The sequence below is a fragment of the Crotalus tigris genome, unplaced genomic scaffold, assembly GCF_016545835.1.
Source record: "Crotalus tigris isolate CLP2741 ecotype Arizona unplaced genomic scaffold, ASM1654583v1 scf7180000018125.1543573, whole genome shotgun sequence".
NCBI classification, from domain to species: domain Eukaryota; kingdom Metazoa; phylum Chordata; class Lepidosauria; order Squamata; family Viperidae; genus Crotalus; species Crotalus tigris.
Genome location: NW_024096837.1, coordinates 488,925 through 508,773, shown reverse-complemented (window position 1 = coordinate 508,773; position 19,849 = coordinate 488,925). Strand labels below are relative to the sequence as shown.

Sequence of the window (19,849 nt, the reverse complement as noted above, 5' to 3'; positions counted from 1 at the left end):
TCAAAAGGCTTAAGTTTCTGACATAATGATTTACATATTTATTTTAACTTGTGGATTATAACACTGGTTTTCTGCCCTGCCACCAACTGGTTGGTTAACCTAGTCAGATTGCAATATACCTATAAATATACAGGGCTAAGCTAAATAAATAAATAAATTGGGAGGCACCCAAATTTGATAATAAGATGGGTGACTATATAAATGTTTTAAATAAATAAATAAAATTAATACATTCAAACTAAGTCTCAACCTATCCAGATTTATTAAGGTAACAAATGATCTTAAATAAAACATTTATAACAAGGACACTGTTCAGCAATGTAATTATACAAAAATGTTTCAGACTAATAATTTTTGTCACTTTTCATGCATTCAAAAGCTTAGAAAAATAGTGTGGACCAAAATTACCCATGCAAAAAATAATATATATGTATATTAATGCATTCTAGGGTTGAAGAAAATGGGGATCTCTGCCTGTTCTTCAGAAATTTCACTTGTTTCTTTGAATGGTGTAAACATCGGGAACGTACGTTTGCTTATTTTAAGGTAATACTTTGGAAACATTAATTTTGGTCCATGAATTAGTGGATTTAAATGAGTGAATTAAAGTAAAGTAAATGAATTAATTTAATATATCTTTGTGATATTATAAATTGGGAGTATTTCAGTAATATATTTATAATCATTAGATTATATATTTATAAAATTGCAATGCTTCAAAATTATACTGTTTATAATTTCTTGGGTAGAAGTGTGATTTTTTTTTCTTTCACAACGACTATATAAAGCATCAGCTTATGTACTGTGCCATTAGTCTGACAATTGTGTTAAAAAGAATCGCCAGAAAGTTTATCTCATCCAGTATAGACTATAAAATAATATTGTTCTATATTTATTTATTATATAGCTGGACTACCATCATCAGATCAGCTCTGGGCATTATATAAAACAATTTAAAATCATCAAGTAATAAAAATCTAAGTATAAAATAATAATTCATAAAATAATGTAACAATAAAATAGCAATCACAAGATACAATGGTGGCATCAACATAGCTGAATAGCAGAAAGAGGTAGATCTCAGAACATTTTAATGGGAAAAGCTGTATCTTTATAATGTTATAAAAGGATTACAGGACAGATGCCAACCAGATCTGTATTTACATATTTCACTAAGTAAAAATAATTTGTCAATTCACTTATATAGAAAAATTTCTGGTTAGTAATAATCTCACCTCAGATAAACCTTATCAGCTATTGCATTGCAATACAGTTAGTCCCCAAGTTATGAATGTAATGGAGCCTGCCCATTCCACTCATAATTCGAGTACTTGTAGGGGTGAATCTCATATCTTGAATGAGATCGCTCCCTGCTTTCACCCACACATTCTCTAATTGAATGCAGGGCGAATGCGCAGTTCGTTAAGTTCGCACGAGGTATCTCAGTGGGGAATGCCATGGGGGGGGCTATGGAACAGGCCCCAAGGCCTCCCCAACTCACTAAGATACCTCATGCTTCCCCCTCCCTGCCACACTGAACTCACCTTGAGAAAAGGGTAAGTGTTGCAGAGCCTCTGCAGTCTTTCGTAAGGACGAACAATTGCTGTGGTGCTGCAATATTCATAATTTTGGAGTTTTCTTGTAAACACTAGGAGGCACTTATCGCGTAACTTTGAACGAGCATTAAAGTGAACACTCATAACTCAGGGATTACCTGTAATAGATGCCTTATGAATTTCTGGAGGAAGAACATTCTGAGTGTAGTTGCCACCACTCAAGGTAGAGAAAGCCTCTACCTTGGGTAATTACAAGATTACTCTTGTAGCGTGTCACTCTTGGCACACACAACAAGTTTAATGATTACAGATCATTTAGTTGTACAAAATTGTAATTACAATCAGGTCTGTGACTGTATAGGCAGTCTATCCAGTATTCTGGTCCCAAGTGGTTTAGAGCACTTTTGGACACCAGGGACTGGTTCCGTGGAGAGAGGTTTTTCTGTGGAAAAGAGGGGGCATGGTTTTGTGTGCTGCCTGCATCCCACAGATGGGGCTTTGCTTGTTTGTGTGGACTAGTTGTTGGCATGCCACGGCCTGGTACTGGTCCACAGACCGGGGGTTGGGGACCTCTGATTTAGAGCCTTACATGTCAAAGACACACTGTGGAATAGTATTGTAGCTAATTAGCAGCCAGTTTAGTTGTATCATCAGGGGTGTTACTATATTAATAAACAGATTCAATTTTTAATAGATCATGTGCAGAGGTATTTGTATAATTGCAGTTTAAACATGAGATCAATGGGTGTAGAAATATTTTGGTAGCCTATCTCTGTCAGATTTAGTTTGCCTAAATAAAAAGGTGATTAATTATGTGTCATCAGGTTGGTGTTAGTTCTTAAGAACCAAACAGACCTTTTCCAGGATGACTTGGACTTTCAAACCTTTCAAAGGTGCTTCTATGACTGCTGTAATCAAGTCCATTTACCCTATTGCTCCTTACCCTCTTGTCTTTCCTTCCATCTTGCCCAGAATTACAGATTCTCAAGAGAGTTGGGTCTTTGCATAATGTGCCCAAAATTTGGTAATTTGAGTCTGATCATGTGTACCTTGAGTGAAAACTCTGGATTGTTCTATGATCCATTTATTTATTTTCTTGTCTATCCACAGTATTCTCAAGAGCATCTACTTGTTGCTTGGAATATCAGAGAGTGATTAATATGAGAATATGCTATAGAACAGTGGTGGCGAACCTATGGCACGGGTGCCAGAGGTGGCACTTGGAGCCCTCTCTGTGGGCACACACACTGTCTCCCCAGCCTTGCCTCCTCCCACGGCCCCCTCCTCACCAGCAGCCCCCCTGGGGAAGAGTCTCTCCTGGGCGTGGCCCACATGAAGCAGCGCAGCCAAGGACATGGTAGCCTGCCAGTGGGGATAAGACTCCACCCTTGTGCCCCGTTGCACGCAGATGATGCTGTGGGGCACAGGCAGAAGGCGTGGCTGCCATGGTGCTGCTGGGCTGCCAGGTTATTTGTGGCCGGCCGTGGAAGTGGTGGGTGGCCCAGTGGGCAGGGTGGAGCGGGGACGGGGGCAGTTTTTGGGCACTCGGTCTCTAAAAGGTTTGCCATCACTGCTATAGAATTACCATAGAAGGTACAGTAGGAAGAGCAGGGAATCATGTGATGTCAGTCTGAATGAAGGCAGGAAGAAAGATTAAAATGTAGCCTAATCCTATCAATTGAAGGAAGAATTCAAACAGACTGATTCGCTCAGGTGTTGGAGTTAGGGAGTAGGAAAAATGGGAAACTACAACAATTTACTATTTTAATGTCTGTGATAGGTTAGATATCTACAAAAGAATAGTAAGCCTTTTTTTCTTTATAATTATTTATTAGGCATGGAGAATTCTAGACAACAGGAAGCACGTGCAGACTAAAATCAATCAGAAATCTCTGTAAAGGTTTCACATATAAATTCACCATATAATTGAAGTCAGATATCTTAAATTGCTAAAAGTGTATAGTTACAGCAAAGGCTCATGGCTAGTCTTCAATATTTGGTGAATAATTAAATCAGAAATAATATATCTGTCTTAATGAAACATATGCAAAGAATGAGAATGAATACAAATAAGACTTACTACTGGTGTTTCTGAAAAAAAAAAACCCTTCATCTGATACATGTATACAAATTGTTTGATTGTTGTGTTGAAATCAGCTACACTGACTTTTATGAATTAATTCAACTGATTACAATTCAGATATCATACCAAGATTGTGATAATGGTTAAGCGAATATGCTTTAAATACAATAAAGATTTCAAAAATGTTACCTATTCATACTGCAAATACTATGCCACATTGGTTGGAGACAAATTTCACAAACTCACTAAAGGTTAAATGTGTGTAATGCTCAAGATCTATTTTATTTTTTTAAACTTTTGTACTCATCCCCAATGCACAAAAAAGGCCATATTCTGGGATCCACAAATGGACTTGCAGGCAGGCTAACATTTAAGCAAAATCCTCCATGCTAAAACATAAATTGATTGGTCTTTTTCCCCTTTCATTTTGATAAGTGTGATAAACATTTCTAATAAGCTTGGGTCACTTTTTGATATCCTTAAAATATATTAATTCAATTGAAACTGGAACACATTTCATTTTCCTACACTGAATAGTTTTATTTCTATAACTTGTAGTGCAGAGATCAGACTGAAACAGCATGTTTAGTTTTTGATTTCATTTGCTGTTGTTATTTTGCTAGGCTAATGAATAACATTTGCCAATAATATCAGAATAGATTGCTGATATATTTAAAATGATATTGTCCTATTTCATCAGCGCCAGAGGTCGAACTGGGAAGGGCTGTTCGGTTTAAATAATCTATGTTGCATTTCAGCCTATATTCCTATGTATTACATTGGTTCTTTCTTGCATAAATAGCTGTGCTTGCCAGCAGCATGTGCCCATAGCCTTGTCTGACCTTTTAGCAATCTCAGCTGTGTCAAACTCTGGCACGTGGACTGTTGCCTAAGAACCGCTTGCTCTTCCTATCCAGTCTATGCCTACAATGACTGGGAAAGCAAAGCATCATAGGTTTGCTCTATCTTTTGCCCCACATTCACTATATTTTTCATTAAGTGCAGCTCTTGCCTTTCAAGTTTGGACTGTGCAGGATGCTTATGTACCACCTATCAGCAACTTGTTAAATGAGCTAAGTCTTTTTCCAGGAACACATGGGTGCCCTCCAGAGGTACAGCATGGTCCTGAGAAAAAGGCATTGCAAGAGCTCCTATATGTTTTCTGAAGGATTTTTTCCTCTTTAAATCCAAAGTATTATACAGTCTGTTTACAATACTTCTTAATTGAATCAAATTATAGTTGTCCCCTAAAAGAATGCATTCCTTTAAGTTTATTATGCATTCATAGTTTCATAACAGTAATGTTTTAAAATCAATTTTAATTCATTTTGTAATTTGATTACTCAAAAGGAGTCAATGCCTTTTCCTGGTTTTATACTCGACTCTATTATCTAAAAGTAGAAAAACTCTCAAACTTTTTAAGTCAGAAGGTGCAATATCACCACATTAGGGAAGATCTAAATACATCGTTACCACTAACAGTTCTGAATATACGTGAGAGGCTATAACAGTGATATAACAGTAATTTAATCTATTTTTACGTGTTTCAGTTTAGTTAGCAACTAAAAGTATTGGCCTATAGGCAAAGTTTTCAAGCAAATAAAAGCATTGGGGTACTTTCCCAAGATGACTGGATTGCCTTCCATTCTGATCTGATCCATGCGCTGACGAACATAACGGGTCTGATTGTTTCCTTTGCAGAAAGTTTCATCTGTGATGCTGGTAATGTTGTTGAACTGTAAATCAAAGCAATGAGTTTGAAAAGTCCAAGCATCCCCTTTGAAATTTCATTTTTTTTCTTTTGTTCAGTTACTTTTAATATTTCTCTAATATTACAGAACATGTACGTTTGCTCCAAGAAGATTCAGAAACCAAATTAGTACTGTATTTAACACAGGCATGGGAATATTCTTCCTCAGTTAAACAGTAAATAAGTTTAAACAAATATAATTCTAAGTATATCTGTTTTTAGGGCATTTCAGTGATTTGAAATGAAGTTTGTGTATCTTTCTCCAGCATTCTTAATCCAAACATTGTAATTACTACAGTAGTGTGCAACAATGTGCTCATATTAACATCAGTTAGGTTTAATCAGTATAATAAATTTTCTAAGTACTGTGATATGCATACTTGTCATTTTTTAATTATTGCAAATCTACATTAATGAGTGATTTTATGCACGTTTTTCTCAGACACTGGGAATGTACTTCGAAGCATTAAGTTTGTAGTAATGTTTGACCAACAGTAAAAAAAAAAAAAAAAGGTTTGAGAAACCTGAAGATGCAGAATACGTAGGCTTTCTGGCAAATTAGGAGGAACAGACTCCAGTGAGTTCTGTGCTAAGTAGAGATAGGACAATTTTGTCAGCTTCTGTGAGAAGAAGAGAAAGATAATATTTTTTTACTAAATACTACTATGTTATTTAATAGTTAAATTGGGTAAACAGTAATCTGCTTGATCCTGTATAAATATGGATGTGACACGCAGCCAATACATAAAGATTGTATAGTACATCTGCATTCTTATTTGCTTTACTTATTTGTTTTGCCAGTTTATTTGCTACACAATCCAAAAAGCTCTGGGATATTTACAAAAATATATTAAGATAGTATAGATATATAGAGCCAGATTGAAGGTCCAGCATTAACAACAATAAATGCTGACCTATTGAGTCTTTAGGAGCACTATCCCAGCATGACCATATGACTGTGTTCATGCAATGGCATTGGGTATCAGTCTCCTTATTTTGCTTTTGAAGAAAGACAGGAAAATTGCTATTTTGTAAAAAAAATTCTGGACTATGTTGTGTATTTAGGATAAATACATTTGGTAGTATAGTTCTATCGGTGCACTGAAAATTAATCTGCAATGCAGAATAAAGTATCTGGGATTAATTTTAACTGAGAAATAGACTTTCAGCCAGATGTAATTCTGTACATTGCAAGTGAAGATTCTGTATTTAGATTGCTGTTTAGAATACAAACTATTTGAATTCAGTCAGAATGAAATATATAAAGACTTTAAACAAGTTTTGTAAAATATTTGTTCGGTTATAATTGGCAGATGCACATAATTTCAAGGCTGGAGAATTTTACGAATGTAATGGGTTTTCCATTAAAATATGGATCTGCAGCAAAGGACACGCAAAATCCTTATATGTATGCACAAAACCTCAAAATTAATTTAAAAGACTGTTAAAACGAAAAAATAACTTGAAATTTCACAAAACCACAAGTCTCTCAAGAGATGTGGAATCTTGAGATACGATAATCTCATCAGAACTTTAGGAATTAAAAAACCTAACTTTTTTGTTCCTTTGCTCATATAAGATTATGGAAGGTACTCAGCATCTAAATTGTTTAGTCATATCCCATGACCTAGTACTATAATCAGTACCTGAAATAAGAAAAAATATGCAAGAATATTAATAATTTGTTGGGATTTATTACAAACCTACTTTATGTCTATGCAGCATTTCCATCTGTAGTACATTTTGCACTATTGTTTGAAGGCTTAAAGTAAAATTAAAATATTGTATACCAGTACATTATCTTACTTAAAAGTAATGTCTATTGAACTCAGCGGGATTTACTTCCACATAAGCAGGTAGAGGATGGTGCTTTTGTTCTTACAAATGTTTTCTCTAGCTATCTAGTCATGGGATGGACACTGCTATAAGATAGTGATCCATAAAGGGACTTTCTTCAGCACAAGTAAATTAAATTAAGCAAGCTTGAAATTTAAATCTTAGAATGGTAATTATGATAACATATTAGTCCAATATATTTCTTATATAATACTTATTTTATAAGTACAATAGCTCTTTTTGAAATAATTCAAACTTAGTAGTGCTTATACTTAACAATTATTTTACCTTGAATGCATTTGCTTTAATTCCTCTGTTTTTAATTCTGTTGTTATTTACATTTAGTGAAATTAGTTTGGGAGGCAAAACCGGTAGCTTGGCTATCCGATTATCAGCTAATGAAAGTTCTTCTAGTAGTATTAGCTTTGCAAAGGCTCCATCTTCAATCTCTTGAATTGCATTTCCAGTCAAATCAATTCTTCTTAGGGTGGCTTAAAAGTAAACAATATTACAATTAAAATATCTTTTCTGCAGGTGTTTACTGCTTAAAGGCATGCGCTACAATGTGCTGAACTGACTAAATAAAGAACCAGTTCTACATATGTGGTTAAGATAATTCTCTGGATTCTACCTGAGAGGTAGATGACTTTTCTAACACAGGCACTGAAAATTTGCAAAAACACCATGACTATTTGTAAATAATTAATTCTCTAGAAAAGTAGTAATATTTTTAAAACAAAATTATAGAACAATTGAGAACTGAAATAATATTATATCCTTCCCCTCAGTTTGATACAAGTTTATTGGCCATGTCCTCTTCCAGGATGAGAATAGTGAGACTTGGATAAATTTACTGGCACTTTCTTGTATTCCTAGATGGTCATTTTTATTTTCCAATTCTGTGGCTCTTGGTGGGCATTCTTGATGACTGGAAGGAGAGGGCATTTCCAACTTTTTTTTAATTGGGGAAATATGGAATTAATACTTTTGACTTGTTTTCAGTAATTTTCCTTTGTCTCTTAATTCTATCAGCAGTTAACTATTAAATTTAGAAATAGAGGAGAAAAGCATTGATTTTGCCTCTTAAAGGTACCTACATTGATGGTGCTAGTTTAAATCAGAAGTGGCAATGGCCACATGCAATCTTCAACCTAACTTCAATCTTTTGCCTAAATTATAAAGGCATATGCAGGTAGTTCTCGACTTACATTTATTCATTCAGCAACTATTCAAAGTTGCAAAGTGGTACTCAAAAATTTACATATGAGCAGCCTTCAAAGTTCTGGCCCTTGCAGCACACCTACAGGCAGGTGATTGTGATAAGGGCATTTGGATAACCAGCTCGCAATTATGATATTGCAGGGAGTGCAGTAATGGGACCGCCATTTGCAACCTTCCCTGCCGTCTTCTCATAAGCAAAGCCAATGGGAAAGCCAGCAGGGAAAGTTGCAAGTCACTTCAGTAAGCCACTCCCAACTTTTCCTCCCGGGCTTTCCCTGATTTATATGCAGTGTCTACTGGCCTAACCAGGCCCCCTCTGTCTCTCCCAGCTTGCGTATGGGCTGTGCTGGCCTTCCCACACATGCACTAAGCTCTCTTCCCCACCAACACAGCACCCCTTCCCTTACTTCTTCCTGTTTAATGACCAAGTGGCTTGGGATATAGTGACAACTAGAACTACACAGATTCTCATTGCTAAACAATGTGGTCACATGATATTGCGCTTTATGAATGCATTGCTTAGCAATCCTAATACAATTTGCTGTCATAACCTGAGGACTATTCATAAACACAAATAATATGGATTTCTGATAAGTGCAATACCATTTTAAAATCAACATGAAAATGAAAATATTTGATCCTCAGCTATTCTCTGAGCTGCCATTGACCTCTTAGCCCCTCCCTCTGGCATCATCCCTCCACCAATCACTTTCAAAGGAATGTAATCAGCAGAAGATTGGGATGTTTTGAAGTATAATATTCAGAAGCCATCATATAAAACAAACTTTAATTTGATTCATGAATTAATTTGACCAGTAAAATTAATTTTCTCTGAAAAAGTGTTACTGCTTTCTGTAATAGCTAGTGGTTCAAAAATACAAATAACTAAATGCTAACCAAAGTGTGTTTCCAATGATTGATTATAGTACTTCCAAGAAAATTTATTTTTACAGTTTACTTACGAATTTCAGCAAAATCAGATACTTTCACCTTCTTGATTTTGTTGAATCGTGCATAAAGGTAACCTGTTTCCTTTGGCAGAACAGGAATACTTTCAATATCCATTTCTTCACAGTAAATTGAACGAATTAAACAAACACATAGTAGACAAGTAGCCATTTCTGAAAGTATATAATTTTGTGTCAGTTTAAGTAGAAGCCTGATAAAAGTTTCAATAGTTTATAACAAAATTATCTTCCACGCTTTTCTGCAGAATCTATGTTATTCAAACATCCTTTGGGAGGGTTGGTTACAGATGGCTCCTGATAGCTCTATCTTTTGAAAAAAAAAAAAAAAGTCTATATGGACGAAATATAAAAATTGCTTGGAATATAAGGTAAACATTCCCTCTAGTTAAGTTCAATTCCTGATCATTTTATGATATATCCAGTCCGTGTAGTTTTCTTGGCAATCATGTAGTTCCTATTGGTTTCTTTTAGGATTCTTTAAAAATGTTCAATCCAACATAGACAAATAATTGTTCCTAGCGGGCTCTCTGCTTAACTTTGCATATTAGCCAAGTTGGGCTTCTGGTGAGCAATAGACACAAACAAATTAGCCAAGTTGTGCTGTTGGACCTTCTAGAGCAGGCATATCAAACTCGTGACGTCATGCAACATATTGCGACTTTTCCCCCATTGCTGGCAATGGGGTAGGCGCGGTTTTGTCATGACACATCTGGCCTACAGGCCAGCAGTTTGACATGCCTGTTCTATAGCAATTTTAGATAGTGAATTCCGTGCAATAGCATTTGCAAATTGCAAGATGGTGAAAAAAATGAAAATTAATCTTGTGCTATTGGAAACACTCACTGTCTTTAAATGTAGTCCTGTTATACTATAGTGACAAATCTGTTACTTTCCTAGCCTGGGAAAGTGACAGGTGATGTGATAGATGAGATGTCTTTGTTTACCAAACCAGACTGGATTAGTATTAGTAGATTATGACCCATAACATTTATGGAACAATGTATTTTGGTTGCATTCTCATCAGTAATCTTCCTCCTTTATCCATAAATCAGCGGCTGAAGTTTTTTATGATTTGCCTTTTATCTGACATTGAAATTCCTTAGTCATTGCAGTGCAGCAACATACAGATTGCATATGTCGCAAATGCTGCTTCATGAACTCAACAAGTCTTGACTGTCAAAAGAAGAGGGGATGTCTACTTGAGCTTGTGTTAGGAAGTCCTATTATATACCGTATTTTCTGACATATAAGATGACTGGGCGTATAAGACGACCCCCAACTTTTGAGAAGATTTTCATGGTTTAGAAAGTCATCTTATACGCCGGAAAATACGGTAGCAATGCTCGCTGGAGAAGCTTACTCTTCCTTGCTCAAAAATGTTGGGAAGGAAGGAAGGAAGGAAGGAAGGAGGAAAGAAGGAAGATTGAAGGGGAAAGGAAGGAGATGGAGAAGGAAGGAGATTGAAGGGGAAAGGAAGGAAGGAAGGAAGGAAGGAAGGAAGGAAGGAAGGAAGGAAGGAAGGAAGGAAAGAAGGAAGGAAGGAAAGAGAGATTGAAGGGGAAGGGATGGAGATGGAAGGAAGAAAGGAAGATTGAAGGGAAAAGGAAGGAGATTGAAGGGGAAAGGAAGGAAGGAAGGAGAGAGAGATTGAAGGGGGGAGGCGCTGCCAAAGACGCACAAGCAGCTCTGTACAATTGCCCAGGGAGTGGGGGGAAGGCTCTGGTGGAGAACCTGGTGGAGAGCCAAGTGGCGGCACATCCAGGGCCTCGGAGCCGCCGGCTGCCCTCTCACACCCGCCAAGAGATGGAGATGAAAGGAAGGAAGGAAGGAAGATTGAAGGAGATTGAAGGGGGAAGGAAGGAAGGAGGGAGGGGAGGGAGGGAGAGATTGAAGGGGACGCACAAGCAGCTCCGCACAATTGCCCGGGGAGGGGGGGAGGCTCTGGCGGACAGCCTGGTGGAGAGCCAAGCGGCAGCACACCCAGGGCCTCGGAAGCTACGCGGAGGATCTGCGTGCCTCAGAGCCACTGGCTGCACTCTCACCTGCCAACCTGGAGCCCTCCATCCTCATCCCGGCACCTCTTGCCCTCTCCCAGCCGCCCCCTGGGACCTGCCCACCCCTCCAGCCTCCTGAGCGCCATCACAGCGGTGGGGTCGTGGGAGCCCCTTTCCACGCCGCGCAGCCCATCGCACGCAAGAGGGGCACAGCTGGAGCACTAGCTCCCGCTCAGAAGGCGCTGCTTCTCCCGGCCCGACCGGCTGGCCTCCGACGCACATGTGGGTATTTTCCGGCGTATAAGACAACTGGGAGTATAAGATGACCCCCAACTTTTGAGGAGATTTTCATGGTTTAGAAAGTCGTCTAATATGCCGGAAAATACGGTAGTTCTGTGGCACCTGTAAGTATGTTATTGCACTATACATTTTTAAAAAATGCTTATTTGAAAATCTGAAATTCTATATAGAATTTCTATAATATCCATTAATTGGTGCCTGATTGCTTAACCAAACAGTTGTTACTTGTTCAATACAATTGACATATTTAATAAGGTTGCTAACCCTAATATTATCACGTTTTGAAAACTATTCTTTTTATTATAAACTTGAAAAACTTACTTGTATAATTTGTTGTTCCATCTGCAATTTTTTCATCATCTCTTTGCAGCTGTACTTTATTTTCATTGAAAACGAAAGTGTTGTCTTCCTTTTAAATATATAAAATTTTAATATATAACATATGATATACAATATATAGCTTATATTATCAGAGCTGATAATATAATAATAATATTCAACTATAATAGTAATGACCTTTTTACATGTTAGTAAAATGTACTTGTCTTAAATTTTTGCTGAACGGTCAAAAACAATGCAGAAAATTGTATTGTAAGCTTAACTCTTTTAATGTTTTATTTATTTATTACAATTCCACCAAACAATCAAAATAAAAATAAAGTAAAATAAGAGGAAAAAATGCAATAAAACCAGAACAGTACAGCATTCTTATATTCTAACACAATATTCTAGTCTACCCAATATAACCAGTAATCAGTAAAAAGTTATTTATCATTAGTGAAGCACAGGTTCTGCAAATTGCAAATGTAAATTTAGCAATGGCTTTTGTTTTTTTAGGGTCCTTATCTGCCAAGGAGTTTCCCATAAAATTCACCTAGATATCTGTGGAGTGGCCTAATTGGGGATTAAGAGCTGATGTCTCTCTATAGAAGTTCCATTTGAGTAATGCATGAGTCATTGTTCCTAACTGACCAGAGAAAGTCTTTTCTGCTCAGAGGTTTTTCTGAAATTTGTCTTCCTCATGATAGGATATCAAAGCACAGCAGTGTGAAGGCCCTAAGAAACCAGTTTATTGTGAATTTGTTAAGATACCAGACTAGTTGGAAACAGCTGGCATTGTGCTGTGCTCAGCTTGCAATTCTGTATCAAGAATTCTTTGCTTAAGATCTGCCATAGCCTGCTGTTGTGCCAGTATCAAATGTGCTTCTAGCACAAAATATAATTTCTGAGCTTTATCTCTAATATTCTGTTTCCAAGTAGATTGGAATCTGTTTTGCAAGATAAAAATGTCAACCATGGGGTTGAGAGTTAATCTATAGCAATTATTCAAAAATACTTAGTAGGATCAAATCATAATTTGCTATGGTGGTTTAAAGAACATTTATCTGAATTATGTATGTTTATGTAATATAAATGATGGAGAAATCCTTAGCTACCAAAATATTTTTTCATTTGTGTACTGCTATATATTGTCAGTATTATAATATTATATCATAGTATTATAGAAAAACTATTGGAAATTCAGAATTTGTTGGGTTATTGGTTTTAATCAAGAAGTCTTTTAATTTTATAGTTGAAAAAGAAATTTTAGATTTTTAATTTATATTACCAATCAAGAAAGCAAGATTCTCACAGAGTCTCAGTAGTGAGGTTTATTGCAAAGAAAAAAGGATTAGAATCTTGGAAACTGGACATGTCTACTTTATCTCTCATTTTTCAGTGAGCACATTAAGGCAGGGCTTCCTTGAAACTTCTGATCTTTTGGCCCTTTTACTCAAAGGGAAGGTTGCTACCTGTTTACAAAATGCAGAAAAATGAATGCCCATCTGATCTTTTTTCACAATATTTTGGTAATATTCACATTACCAGACTCAGATAATTCCATTATACTGGCTAGTTTTGAGGAAAAGCTCAAATAGTTGGGAGTAGTATTATTAGATGATTCTCAATTCACTGGTCAACAACAACAGATGTATTCTTTTTTTCAAATACACAGTTGCCTAATAGTCTGGAATGCATTTAAAACATATGATTTAAATAGCACTTGGAAAAAAAAATGAGAATTACACTGTAGAAAGTTAGAAAAGAAGTATCTTTAAAAGAATGCTAGGAACTGTATGTATATCAATTAAATTGGAGCTTGAAAAATTAAATAGGAGATACAATATGCAGTGGAGTATCTCAGGATTCTGTCCTGGGTCCAGCGCTCATCAGCATTTTCATAAATGACTTAGATAGGGTTGCCCCTCAGATACACAAATGAAACCACCTCCATCCCAGTAGTTATGCACAAACACAATCAATGCTTTTTCTGTACTATTTGTTTGCTTGTTTATTAAATTTATATCCTATCCATCTCAATGTCAAGCCACTCATCTCATTTCGTACCAACTTTGGACAGATTGTACCATATACCATTAGAATCAACAGAGATGAAATGAAACTACAGTCAAGGTAAAATTATAGTTACAAGAGGGGGAAGAGAGGAGCTGGATGAGCCGGGAGGTGGGGTTGGCTTTGAATTAATCAACCATCTCCAGTGTGATATTCTCCCACTGGGGCGCAAAGCCATCTGGCTCTTAGAGGAGGTCAGAAGGATGGAACCAATCTCATCTCAGGGGGTAAGATATTCCAAAGAGTGGGAGACACAACACAGAAGGCTCTTATAACCCACCCAACCAGCCAAAATTCTTTGACAGACTATAAACTAAAAGAAAAGAATCCAAATAATCTGTTTCCTTCAGAACCTTCTGAGTCTCAACCCAACCACTAAAAAGGAAAAACTGGAGTCTAGACAAAAGTTTGTCCAGCTCTATTGGATCCATGTGTGATTTCTTGAGTATGGGTTGCATATGGCCTATTCAAGGCTGTCAGGAAAATCTCTTCCTCAAGGAGGATTGCATCATCGCATTGAACCATCACAAGTCACCTCCCAAGCACTTTCACATGCCAGGCGGGATAAATGATTGGGCTCACCATACTCAACAACTTATAGGCTCAAAGCCATCCCATCTAACTCCACAAGACTGCCAAATGCATTTTAACAGGTCTTGTCCAGTTGGAGTCCAATTTTGAATGAATCCAAGTGTTTTTATCCCTTAGGTAGCTAGAGTATTCCTCATTGCAGCCCTGCAGTCAGTCCTGAAGCTCATTCCTTCCCAACACTGAATGAATCACCTTAAACAGGGTTGCCAGATGGTTATCTGCAGACATGACAGAAAGGGAAAAATAAGTATCTTTTGCTGCCTTTATCACCATTACATAATACTTAATAGGGGCTTTTACTTGCATTTGAGGAAAGTCTCCTGGTATTTCATAGCTCAGATCTCCTTGGAAAACCAAAGTTCTCTCTAAAATTGACACATAGTGAGAGGCCACAAATGAACAATCCAATCCAAGACACTTGTGACTTGTCTATCCCAGGCACAGCTAAAGCTTTGATCAAACTGCCCATCAGTTCATTGGCCTAAGTGAGACATAAAGCTAGTCAGCATGATTGTGCTTAAACACATACTCAAGTTTGTTCAATATCTTTTCCTATTGCTTATCAAAGGGGGATGCAATTGTAATGCCTAAGTTATTTTCCAGGCATGGAAAATAAATGCTTTGTTTTATATTATTAAGAAAAAAAAATCAGAAAAAAATGAATATTGTGCTGTAGGTTGTCAGATCCTATGAACACACTATGTCCTTTTCAACAGTGAATTTCTCTTTTGTGAAGAAACAATATATTGTGTGTACTGATACACTAATTAGATATTGTCTGTTGTCTGAAGTACAGTCTATCATTGTCTGCATTTGGTCAAAACCTTTGTCCATTAAATTCAAAGTCCACTAAACCTTTACTGCGTCCCAGTGTTGTTCAAGGGTTTCTCAGGAGCATTCTGATTTTAAAAAATGGTGAATTCAAAAAGTTCAGATACTTGTTATTTTTGTTCATTAAATATAAAAGCTATTTTGCTTATTAGTCGTTAGCTTCATTTTTATGTTTGGTCTCGCCTATGGACTTCCTGAACATCCTTAGAAAATAAAAAGGGTGGGTGACCACAATGTAGTGCTTGGTTTGAAAATGTGGCCCTGTTTCTCAAAAGAACTAAAGATAAGCTGGGAATGGCATGAAACATCGTCATAGGTTTGCCAAAATGGATTTTGGTTGTTGGGATGTTTATCATGGCAGGCATTATGTGAAAGCACAAAATACATGCTTTTGTTGAGAGTAAGTATTATAGTTATAACAGAGCCAGTTTGGTATAGTGTTTAAGGCACCAGGCTAGAAATCAAGAGACAGTGTGCTTTAGACATAAAGTCAGCTGGGTTACCTTAGGCCAGTCGCACATTCTCAGCCCTAGAAAGGAGGCAATGGCAAACCACTTCTGAAAATCTTACTAAGAAACCTGCAGGGAGTAATTCAGGTACTCATCAGGAGTTAATACTGATTTGCAGGCAATCCCTCAAATCAGGGATTGCCAAGTCAATGATTTATTAGTGTTTTTACTTTTTTTAGATGATAGCAAATATTTATTCTGAAGGTATTCTCAAGGAATGAAAAGCAATTTGGATATATTAATCAGTACATTGCTTTCCCTTGAAAGAATTAATATATGTTTTTAATTTTTAAGTGTTTCAACTGAACATGTTCTCTCCACACATTATAAATTCTAAGTCTATTCTTGGTATTGACTAATCATCAATATTGGCTCAATAAACTCAAAATTTTTACCTAGATATACTGTGAATGGGTAGATAACATAATTCTGTTGATTAAGATTAGACTATTGTATGGTTAATTCAGTATTAATTACTCTATTTATTCTTACTCAAAGACAACTGAATTAATGCAGCTTGCGTTATATTCTCTTTCAGTCTCAATAAATAATAAATAAAGATCACATTGCAAATACATACACCTAATATGCATTTATTTTAATTTGCCTCACATGAAGTAGTTCATTATTAAATATATTTCCTATATGCTGTTGGGGAATTAGTTCATGACTTTCTCAGGCCAAAAAATTAATTAATAGCAGCAGGTCCCCTCAATTATGACTCTCAGGAGACCAATCTGAATGTTTGGTGTACAAGAGAACCCTGATAATTCCTTGCAGTGATACATAACATTATTGTGTATATTAGGAACAAAGCAATAATTATAGTTTGAGACAAATTTAAGCTGAGTTCATGGCCATATTATATATTTCTATAAGCACAGGTAGGTGGATTAGGTAAGGATAAAGGAATAAAGCATACAATATAAAACAATAATATATAGCTATTATGTTATTATTTTTTGTATCTCCTTGCTTTCCCCTCCCCCCTTATTGGCTGCTATATTTAGCCATGAAACATGCATGCAGGACTAACTTCTACACAGGCAGAGTGGAAAAAAGGAATATAGAACTTGTCAACTACCTTATTTTTTACCCCGTCCTGTGGATAGTCTTCATAATCTTCCTGAAATAATGCATCTTCATAACCTTGCTGTACTGTTTCATGAAATAGGGTTGAGTATTGTTGATTAGGTGGTGCTAACTTCACCAAGGGCATTAAAAAACAGAAGAGATAAAATTTCTGTGAAGTCTTCATTTCAGGAGCTCAGACTTGAGTTTTGCTGAAAGAACCAAGGAAACTGGAAACAAGGAAAGCAATCTGTCAGAACAATATTTAAAGCCCTAGAAGAGTAGCTGGCAGCAATTTTCTAATGCTCAGGGAACAGGGAAAGATGACTTAACTCTTAGTATTCTTTATTTAAATTCTTCTATTATTTAAATGTTGGTACTACACAGCATAACAACATATACACAGTTGATATTATTTCCAATTCTTCTAATTTCTGATTTTGCACGCTAGTTAGAAGTAATTGAAACCCCATATTTTGAGATCTGATACATAGAGTGAAGAAATAGTTAAAAAGTAGAGCCAAGCTAAGCCCATCCCTGGAGTGAAAGTTATAGTTTGTATTGTCTTAAGGTTCTATGCTTTTCAGAAAAGTAGAAATTGAAATGCGCATAAAATGAATAAAAGCATATTTTAAACATAAAGCACACATGCATACAATTCAAGAAAGCCATACTGATTATAGTTTCCAGATAATGTATTATATAGTCAAAATATTTTTACAGTAACTTGTAATGTAACCATGTGGTATACATTAAGATAATTTATTGGAAAACAACACCTACCGTTTTGCTGAATAAGTCTTCTTGTGCGTCTGTTTTCAATATAGTTTTCTGTGCATTAATTCCAAATGGCCAGAGAAAAGTTATGGTTTATTTTCAAGAAACTGAAATAATGCAGTTTCAAAGATGGATAGAGTTTAGATGTACTGCCTTTAGGGTAAAAAGAGTTGTATTAGCATGCAGACTTATGTGCAAAATGTTACATGATAAATCAGCTTTGCTCTGCTACAAAATGGAATGAGTCCAGTTTAAAATATGTTAATCTAGTTGCTCATAGTTGAAAGCATTTCCTAGATCAGCTGCAGTTTCATGCAGTAAAGACTTCAGCAAGGTCATATGCTTTTCATTTAGTCTAGCATTTAATGAAAAACAAAGAAAGTGACTTCCGTTTCAGATAAGGCATAAGCATTCCATTTTTGTATGTGTAGGAAAAAAGTTACAAAACTTTTAAGTTTGCAGCATAAACTTTAAAACATGAGTTGGTGGATACTGTTTTCCATTCACCTTCTGGAAGTCTTTCTTCAGCAGTGTTAGAGTTAATTACTTTTATTTTTTGGAAGACTGGCCAGCATTCCAATCTTAATAGATCATTACAAAAAACAGTGAAAAATAAGTAAACAATGAAAAATACTCATTGAACATATAATGTTTAGGAGAAGCAGTTTGCATTATAAAGGATTTCAGTGAAAATCTTTTGAGATGTTCTACTACTGTATAAAACATTATTTCAAAACATTTACTGTTTTATACATAGGCAATGAAGATTAATAAGAACTGGATGTGCACAGATTTACTGATTTTTGTTACATTCTTCTGTTTGACAGTTCTGCTAAAAAATATCAGCTTAGATTTGTATTTCTTAACTTTAGAGAGCTTTTTAAAACAACAGCTATCCTGAAGGTTTTTAGTTATACACATCTTACTGCTCTACAAAAGTCAGAGTTCAGAAACCAGCTGTTTGTTCTGAAACACCCTCTCAGTTGGAATTGGATGCTTTGGATAATAGCACATCTGTTGGTTTACAATTTGTGCTCTTTTGTGTTCTCTCCATTCACTGTGCTGACTGAGAGAGTGTTGTTAAATGCAAAACTGGAATCGGTTCACATTATGTTTACACAATCTTTTGGGTCTTTTCCTGGTTTTGAATATTAATGCATATGAAGACTTTTTAGAGTTCTGTCATCTGTTCTGTCTTCTATTTAGTAAATTCAGGGGTTATTGAATATAATCTCTATTTTTTATGTTATATTTTCACTTAAATATGAAGTCTGGAAAAATGGAAACAAACATATTCAAAGCCAGTATTCAGAGAAGAAAAATTCCCATCCCGCCCTCCTTATTGCAAGCTATACTTTCTTTCCTGCTAATATTTTCTTCTCACATTTCGAAGATATGGAGTCACAGTACCTAACTGGAAAAACATCAGTAAATGTAGTTTCCATCTATTAAAATTGATGCACCCTTAGTTTAGGACAATGGTGGCGAACCTATGGCACGCGTGCCAGAGGCGGCAGTCGGAGCCTTCTCTATGGGCACGCCCGCCATGCCTCAGAGATGGCAACCGTCCCTCTTCAACCAGCTGCCTGCTAACTCACCGAGGTCCCACATGGCCAGATGCATCCCAGCATGGCTGGTTTCCCTCCCCTTTGTCCCATCCCTCCTGGCTTCACATGCTCTCCTTTTCCCGGGCACGACCCACTGCATTGCCTCCTCAGCTGTCGGCCATCTGCCCAGCTGAGAGACAGCTTCTCTGAACTTCTGGTGGCGGGCTGCAGAGCCCCAGAGTGCGCCAGTTGAGGGGCCGGCAGGCTGTGGATGCTGACAGACACGGTTGGCCCCCATGCACTCGGTGGCCTCTGTGTGCGGGGGCCGATGGTGTCAGGCAGCAACTGCCCTGGCCCCTGCCTCACCTTGCCCTGCGACAATGGCACCCCAGCCCTGCCTCGCCTCACCCCGCAGGACAAG

At 36.7% G+C, this 19,849-nt stretch overlaps 2 protein-coding genes across 9 annotated transcripts in view; one reads left to right on the top strand and one right to left on the bottom strand.

Moving 5' to 3' along the window:
- The window catches only part of LOC120310144 (centromere protein P), a 181,284-nt gene that overhangs the window by 40,135 nt on the left and 121,300 nt on the right, over positions 1 to 19,849 (top strand). For all 8 annotated transcript variants that reach the window (XM_039348238.1, XM_039348236.1, XM_039348233.1 and 5 more), the window contains exon 6: positions 450 to 546. In XM_039348238.1, coding sequence (XP_039204172.1) covers positions 450 to 546 — 97 coding nt within the window. The remainder of the gene's footprint in view (positions 1 to 449; positions 547 to 19,849) is intronic.
- OGN (osteoglycin) lies at positions 3,366 to 18,204 on the bottom strand. The gene is made up of 7 exons (XM_039348229.1): positions 17,888 to 18,204; positions 17,118 to 17,334; positions 12,030 to 12,117; positions 9,409 to 9,567; positions 7,514 to 7,716; positions 5,914 to 6,009; positions 3,366 to 5,375 (listed from the first exon to the last, which is right to left on the bottom strand). Exons 2-7 carry the CDS (start codon positions 17,289 to 17,291, stop codon positions 5,202 to 5,204), a joined length of 894 nt encoding a protein of 297 aa, XP_039204163.1. The 5' UTR covers positions 17,292 to 17,334; positions 17,888 to 18,204; the 3' UTR covers positions 3,366 to 5,201.